This window comes from Monodelphis domestica, chromosome 2 (genome assembly GCF_027887165.1).
Source record: "Monodelphis domestica isolate mMonDom1 chromosome 2, mMonDom1.pri, whole genome shotgun sequence".
Taxonomy (NCBI): domain Eukaryota; kingdom Metazoa; phylum Chordata; class Mammalia; order Didelphimorphia; family Didelphidae; genus Monodelphis; species Monodelphis domestica.
In genome coordinates, this window is record NC_077228.1 from 256,494,147 (window position 1) to 256,502,528 (window position 8,382).

The following is an 8,382-nucleotide window of genomic DNA, read 5'->3' on the forward strand; positions in this document are numbered from 1 at the left end:
TGGAGGGAGGAAGGAACGGAGGGAGGGAGGGAGGGAGGGAGAAGCCTGTGAGTCATCTAAGTAGAAATAATAATTAAACCCATGTAAGCTGATGATGTCTCAAAAGCAGTTAAGAGAAAAGCCTAGGACAAAACCTCAAGGAACATCTGTAGCTAGGAGGTGTGATATTTATGATGAACTATTAAAGAAGACAGGAGCAAGTAAAGGAGATCCAGGAAAGAGCAGTGACACAAAACAACCCCCCCCCCAAAAAAAAAAAGAGAGAGAGAGAAGAAAGTATCTAATAGTAAAAATTAGTCAATAGTGTCAAATTCGGTGTTAAGGATGAAAATGGAGAAAAGATTTGCTAGTTAAGAGACCATGGTTAACTTTGGGGAAGAAAATTTCAATTGAGCAATGGGATCAGAAGCCAGACTGCACAGGGCACTAAGACTAAGACTAAGTGAGAGGATAACAAGTGGAGATAGTGAAAGAGCATTTTTCAAAGAATCTAGCCAAGAAAGAGAGGAGAGATACAAGATGATAGTTAGAGGGCAGGTTAGGGTATGATGAAGGTTAAGGATGGGAGATGTGAGCATGCTTAAAGGCAGTAAGGAAAAGAACTAGTAGATAGGGAAATGTTGAAGACTAGTGAGAAAGAAGGTCTTTCCAGTTATGATCTAGGGATCTTTTATGAATTGTTCCTTGCTCTCAAATAGAAGACAAGTAGGCAGTAATAATATAAAAGTCAATTGCAATCCATACCATAAGAGGTAGATAGTGCTATATAAACTCAAAAGAAGAGGTCATTTCCAACTAACAGGATCAGGAAATGTTTAAAAAAGATAATTTTAGGGAACAGCTGGGTGGCCCAGTGCATTGAAAGCCAGGCCTAGAGACAGGAGGTCCTGAGTTCAAATTTGACCCCAGACACTTCCTAGTGTGTGACCCTGGGCAAGTCACCCTCCCCATTGCCTAGCCCTTACCACTTTTCTGCCTTGGAACCAATATACTGTATTGATTCTAAGATGGAAGGTAAAGATTTTTTTGTAATTTTTAAAGAGTGTAATTTTAGCAAAGGATAAACTATGGGAGTGGAAACACCGAGGAAAAGCAACTGCCTGACTACAGCGGTTGAGGGGACATGACAGAGGAGAGACTCTAAAGGAAACCCTAATGCAAATATTAACAACATATCAAGAACACATGTGACACCCAGTGGAATCACGCGTCGGCTATGGGGGGTGGGGGGAGGAAAAGAAAATGATCTTTGTCTTTAATGAATAATGCTTGGAAATGATCAAATAAAATATTATTTAAAAAAAAAAGAAAGTAAGTAATTTTATTAATGCCTTTCTTGAAGGGTAGATGATTTCAACAGGCAGAAATGAAGAAGACATTGTTGTAGAAAGAAGAGTATGAACAAAGATGCAGAGTAGGAAAAGAAGGGAAATAGTAAGGTAGTGGGTCAGGAGGAGACATTTCAGAGAACAGTAAATGTTCTAATTTGGTTGTAATAGAAACTTGTCAGTTGAAATGTAGCCAGAAAAGTAGACTGGGTCCAGATTAGTCTTGATATTTGGCTAAAAGATTTTGTAATTTCTTTGGTTATCAAAACTGAAAGTTTTGAGGAATAGAATTGTCATGTTTAGATATGAGAAAATTAATCTGGCTATTGGGGGCAGCATAGAGGGCTGACCTTTAAATCAGGGAGAACTGAATCCAAATGCTGCCATGGACACATTCTAGCTTGTGATCCTAGGGAAGTTACTTAACCTCAATGTCTCAGGTAACTGAGATTTTGATGGTACTGAGAAGTTACAATTTTCATCATCAGAGATAGTTCCCACACTCAGTTCTCTACATGGATGAAATAACAGGTCTGAATTGGGAGAGAGAAAAAAAAATCCCTCTGACCACTGTGCATAGAGTTTACAAGGGAAACAAAGAGACCTATCCACAATAGTTCAGATTCCTAAACTAAGATGATGGGGTTGAGGACATAAAGGAGAAAAAGACAAGAGGGAGTTCAAATGTAGATAAAATCCAAAGAATTTACTACTGATTGACTGGATAAGTGGAGGAGGAATGAGATGAATTCATTTTTGGTGCCCTGGGACTGGGTATAGATCTGAGAGTCAAAGAATTGCAGATCATGAAACCTGAAAGGGCCTAGAGACCAGTGGTGTCAAATTCAAATAGAAACACAGGCCACTACTGTGTACATAAGGATTTCCGTGGGCCACATATTGTTTTAGTTTTAAAATGTAATATTATCTTTATTATATTTTTATTTACTTTGTTAAATATTTCCCAATTTTAATCTGGTCCCAGCTACACTCAGGTATGTTGGGGTGGCATGCACACCTACATGGCTGAAACATCTGATCTATACCAATCTTTTTGCCTAGATCAATAATGCATCAAAACGGTATTTATTGAGTACTCAGCACTGTTTTGTAATATAGGATATCAAAGGAATATAAAAAACAGCCCCTTTCCTTTCAATGTGTGTAAACCTAGCTAGAGGCTGAACTAACACATCTGAAAGAAAAGCAAACAATGTATTTTTAAAAATTAAAATAAATCAAAACATGACAGCCCCAGGTTAGCCATGAGCAACATGATCTTGGGCAAGTCATTTCACTCCTATGTGCCTGAGTATTTTGATCTATAAAATGAAGAGATTGTATTATTTGACCCCTAAAGGCTCTTCAAGATCAAACATTGTATGGTTGTTTTAAATTATAAATTATATAGTACAGACTATAAGTACTATGAGATCAGTGAAGACAAGAGTCGTCAGAGAGAACTTCATTAAAAAAGTGGAATTTGAAAAGATTTTTAAAGGACATGCTAAATGTAAAGAACCATACCTGTGCCCTCCTTTATGCCTGGAATTACCTTACCCCTTCTTCACCTCTCCTAACCTTCCCTCAAGGATCATCTTAAATGTCACCAAATCAATGAAACCCTTCTTGACCTCCACCACTGTAAGCACTTTAAATAAATCAATCAAGAAGCATTCAAATACCTACTATGTACTTGGGAAGTGACAGGGATACAAAAGCTATTCTCAATTTTTTTTCCAAGGTATAGAAAAGTTGGGATTCACACATGTGAAGGTCATTATAAATACCACACAATCTGAGGTTAAATTAAAATAGTAAGATACAAAGATAAATTGGCAAGGATTTAACATTCTAAAGAGGGAGTACAATAGGGGAAACAACACATAACACAGCACATAGTTACATACAAAAGAGATACAAGTTAATATTGGTAGGGAAGGCAGTATGGCAGCTGGGATGAATAAAAACAGCCTCTTGCAGAATGCAGCACTTGAGAAAAGTCTTTAAACAAGGGATTCTAAAAGGCAGAGGTAAGGACGGAACACATTTCAGGCATGAGAATACAGCCAGTGTAAAAGCAGATAGAAAATGGGAGTGTCACATATAAGAACATCCAGGATAGTTTGACAGGACAACAGAGTGCATGGAATCCATAATGTGTAACAAAGACGAAAAGGGTAGAATGAAGCCAGATTATGAAATCAGGTGACTCTTTAAATTTAAACTCTTATCTTCTATCTTAGAATCAATACTGTGCATGGTAAGAGCTGAGCAATGGGGATTTAAGTGACTTGCCCAGGGTCACACAGCTAGGATGTGCCATAGGACAGATTTGAACAGGATCTCTCATCTCTGGCCTTGGCTCTCAATCCACTAAGCCACCTAGGTCCCCCTGTAACATTTACTTATAATAGATTTATCTGCTATTTAGCTATGCAGATTCTCCTTCCACCAGTATAAATCACAACCCTACTACAGAACAAATTTTGTTCATATCTTTCTACAAATTCTCTAGAACTAAAGCCACACATTTTGGACACCTTCTTTATAGTAGTAGTTTCCTTCCTCTGGTAGAGTGTAAATTATTGGTCACTGGATGATGATCACATATAATTATAATGTTTGTATTAGTAATCAAGAGTATAGTAGATAGAAAGCCAGACTAAGATTGATCAATCAAATCAGTATTTATTAAGGGCTACTTTGGCACTGTGCTGTGCCAACAAAATGGACAATCTCTACTCACAAGGAGTTTCCATTCTAATGAGGAGACAAGTACATATATAAATATGTATAAAAATATATAGCATAAATAAAAATGAATACAAATGTATACAAAGTAGTTAAATACAAGGTAGTTTGGGAGGGAAGGTATTATTAGTTGAGAGGATCAGGAAAAGTTTCATACAGAAAGAGCTGGACTTTGAAGTGGAGGTAAGAAGGGAGTATATTCGAGGCATATGGAACAGCCAGGCCTGACTGATATTTACTAGCTATGTGAAGCTAGACATATCATTTCACCTCTCAGCCTGTTTTCACATCTGAAAACTAGGGATGCTAATAGAGCCTAACTCCATAGGGTAATTGTGGGAATTAAATGAGATAAGTGTTTTACAAACCTTAAAATGCTATTTAAATATTAACTATTATATTTGGTTTGGGAACTATAAGATTATTAGCACCTTCTTCTGAAAAATCATTGAGTAATCCAAAGTAGGATCACATGAGACTAGGGGCCATTATGTAACTGCCCATTTATGTCATAGGTTTTCATAGGCAAAAAAAAAAAAAATAGCACTACCCTTTCAATGATTAATCTGTCCATAGATAGATAGACTAGTCCTCAAACAATAGACACTGCTATACAAGTCAAACTTAATTACTCAATATTTATACTAAATTTTTCTAGAGCCCAATGTCTGGTGATCTCATATTCATCATTCCCTATCTTATAGTATATTTCTCTGTATATACATCATAATCCATTCCCTGTTCCTCCCTGCCCCCCTCTTCCCCATGTAAGATCTTCAACAAGCATATTGTTTTAAAAATCCATGTCCCCAGTATCTTGGCTACATGGACCTGGTATGTTTGTTGAATTATATTTATTCCTGTAAGTTTTCTTTCTCACTATATTATCTATTCTTTAAGATCAAGGAGTCAGTCTTATTTATCTTTCCATTTTGCCTTACTAACACCAAAAACCTCCAACCAAAATTGTTCTACCTTCCTTTCCTATGGGCTCTCACCTCACCCTTACCTCATTTGTGATACTTCCTCTATTGCCAAGCACACAATAAGTGCTTAAAGAATGTTTATTAAATGAATGAATAGCTAGAAATTATCTCCCTTATACAGTATGGTCTTCCCCATCTACTCCTTCTCCTTTTAAGTTTTTGTTAGATTAGTTGAGTGAGACACACTTAAACTAACCCCAGTCTTTTTTCCTCCCATTCTTATCCCATTCACTAGTGGGCTCTCATCTTTTCACAGCAGACTTACAAAAAAGCAAACTCTTTTTAAATCTCTGAGATCTGCCATCTTCTTTCTCAGTCTTCCAGGGCTGGGATTCATTGAGCGATTCTGCTATTTCAGGCCTAGGGGAATGACAACCTTGCCGGCTTCTGATAAGTCTTACTCAACTTCAAAGTTTAGTTTTGTGCACATACTGTACTTTCTTTTTTACTTTTTAAAGGACTTGAAGGTTTAAGAAGAGGGGGGAAATTGTTTGATATGAAGCAATTTGTTGTTTGCCTTTGTCATATATATATATGCATTTGTCTTTGTATTCTGTATTTATTTGTGACCAGGTTTTAGTCAATTTCCCAATAGGTGCCTTCTTGTTTTTATATCTATAGCCACTGTCTCCCACACTGGAAGATTCTACAGACACACCTCTAACTCCCTGGCTTCCTTCAAAACTCGGATCAAGAACCACTTTCTTTATGAGGCCTTGCTTTGGTCCTCTAAGGTTACTTATATATTTGATTTGCAGAAGGAGCACTGTACACAGGAAAGATTTTGTCTGGATTTGAAGTCAGAAGACCTTTGTTCAAATCTTATCTCTACTATTTACTATCTATGTAACCTAGGGCAAGTTCCTTAATTTTCCTGGACCAGTTTCTCCATCTCTAAAATGGTAGGATTGGACTAGGTGGTCTCTAAGGTGTTCTAAATCTGTGTTCATATGACTTGTATATCTTGCTACACACTCACACATATACATTTTGCCTCCTCTATTCAAATGCAAATTTGAGAGCTAGGACTGTTTTCATTTGGGTCTTTGTATCATTCCCCCAGCCAATAGCACAGGGCCTGGCATAGAACAGGCCTGTAAAAAGAACCGATTGATTTGTCGATTAAATGAACAGAGAACAGACCACCAAATATTGGGGTTAATACCTCTTCGTGCATGTGAATAAAATCAGATTACAGAGGGCCCTCTCAAAGCTGGACAGGAGAGCTGAGATGTAGTGCAATGGAGCACTTTTTATAGGTGCTCATTTATCCATGAAAAGACTATTCCCAGACCATATATGTTTGAATCCAGAGCATAAGTAGCTTAAACAGATAAAGCCCCAGGCTTTATCTGTCAGGTCAGGAAGACCGGAGTTCAAATCCTGCTTCAAGCACCTGCTAGCTTCTGTGACCCTAGTCAAGTCACTAAATTTGTTTGCCTCAGTTTTCTCAACTGTAAAGTGAGAATAAACATAATAGTACCTACCCACCCCCCAAGGTGGTAATGAGGATCAATTGTAAAGTGCTTAATATGCCTGGCGTATAGCAAGCACTATATAAGTGTGTTTATTATTGTTATTATTTCTCCTCTCTCTCGCCGATGGGCTGAACAGTAGGGAAAAACAACAACGACGTGGACGAAATCCAATTCAAGTTTCCCAAATGCTGGTCTGTCCTCAGGAGTCTTAGCCCTCGGAAAACGCCTGCTCACGCTTCTCCTCCCAATGAGGAGACCGCCAGCCCAGCTCCCGCCCAGCAGCCCAGGCGAGAACATCATTCCCCCTCCCCATACCTTACCACCCCACCGCCCGCCAGTCAGCCAGGAGCCTGCACAGGATCCCTCAGCCCCGGCCTCACCAAGGGTCCGGCGCCATGATCCTGCCTCTACCGCTTCCCACAGGACTTCCGGGTTGCTGCCGCGAACTACGGCAGAGCAGATGGCTCAGTCAGCTACGGTCTAAGGAAATCGCGGATCCACTAGTGGAGTTGTGGGGGTTGGGGAGGAGAGGGTTGGACAAGGCGGAAAATTGTGGCTGAACCGATCTGGGAGAGAAAAGTCTTCAGAAATCATCTAGTCCAATTCCTTCATTGTAGAGATAAGAAAACGGATTCCTAGAACTGAGAAGTGCTTGGCCGATGCTCTCCGTTTTAAAGTGATAGAGCTGGAATTCGCCCTATCAAATCCATTGCCCTTAGTACAACACCAGCTGGAAGGAAAGAATAAAATAAACAGTGGAAATGTCTCCAGACGGTAATAAGATAGCCTAACTTGGCACCTCTATCTCCTTACCCGGCCCTGGGCCTCTAAGAAGCGCAGTGATAAGACCGTCTGGACCTGGAGCCAGGAAGATCTGAGTTCAAATTAACCCTCAAACAACACACATTCTAGCTGTAGTAACTGAGGGCAAATCATTGGGATTTCAGTTTCTCCATCTGTAAAATGGGAGAAATAAAAGCACCTACCTACCAGAGTTGTGAAGATCAAATGACAAAAACAAGCATAACACAGTGCTTAGAACATAGTAAGTAGGTGCTATATAAACGTTAGCTATTATTATTAGTTCAAAGCCTGCCCCAGACACTTACTAGCTGTGTTATAGGACTCTGGGCAAGTCACCATAACCTCTAAGTGCTTGTTTTCTCATTTATTAAAAAAAAAAAAGATTTGAAGGGAAAAGTGAAAAGGCCTTTCCAGTTCTCTATAATCCTATTAACTGAAAAGTAAAATTTAAAGTACCAAAAAATGAGGGAAGGGAAAGAAGGAAAAGTAAATGGAAAGCAGGCCTCAGAAAAGGAAAGATCCCTGGATAAGCTTTAGCTGTGACCCAGAGACTAGTTGAGAAATTAAGATTATTATCTTTAACCTTAAGTGCTCAAAGGACACTTTAAAAGGTGATTTCCAAAGAAATTATCACTATTCCCACCACACAAATCAACTTATGAAGCATCATTTTAGTTCATATTTTAGTCAAATGGAACTAAGAATGTATAACAACTTTAGAATAATACAAAAAATCTTAAATATGCAATGAAATATGACATTTGTCAAAACTGATAAAATTGTATAATTTTCATATTTGTAATAAAATCAGTTGTAAAGGTGAGAATCATTAAGTTGGCAGATCAACTCCTCATCCCACTTAAAGGAAGATAAATATGTCTAATCAGATGATAATACATCTTGACTACTTTATCTCTGATACATCTATTAAGTGAGAATTTATCTTCTTGGTTCACTAAGCACCAAAGCCTAGACATATGCCTAGATGCAAAAGGAATTCTCTTCAAATTAGCTGAAGTAATTGTTCATACC

At 38.4% G+C, this 8,382-nt stretch overlaps 1 protein-coding gene across 2 annotated transcripts in view; it reads right to left on the bottom strand.

Moving 5' to 3' along the window:
* STX8 (syntaxin 8) overlaps positions 1-7,186 on the bottom strand; it is a 304,520-nt gene extending 297,334 nt beyond the window's left edge. The window contains exon 1 of one of the 2 annotated variants that reach the window (XM_001366938.5): positions 6,927-7,186. In XM_001366938.5, the coding sequence (XP_001366975.2) occupies positions 6,927-6,943 (17 nt within the window). In that variant the 5' untranslated portion in view covers positions 6,944-7,186. The remainder of the gene's footprint in view (positions 1-6,926) is intronic. The other variant, XM_056817513.1, reaches the window with a different exon arrangement.
* Positions 7,187-8,382: the final 1,196 nt, after the last annotated feature.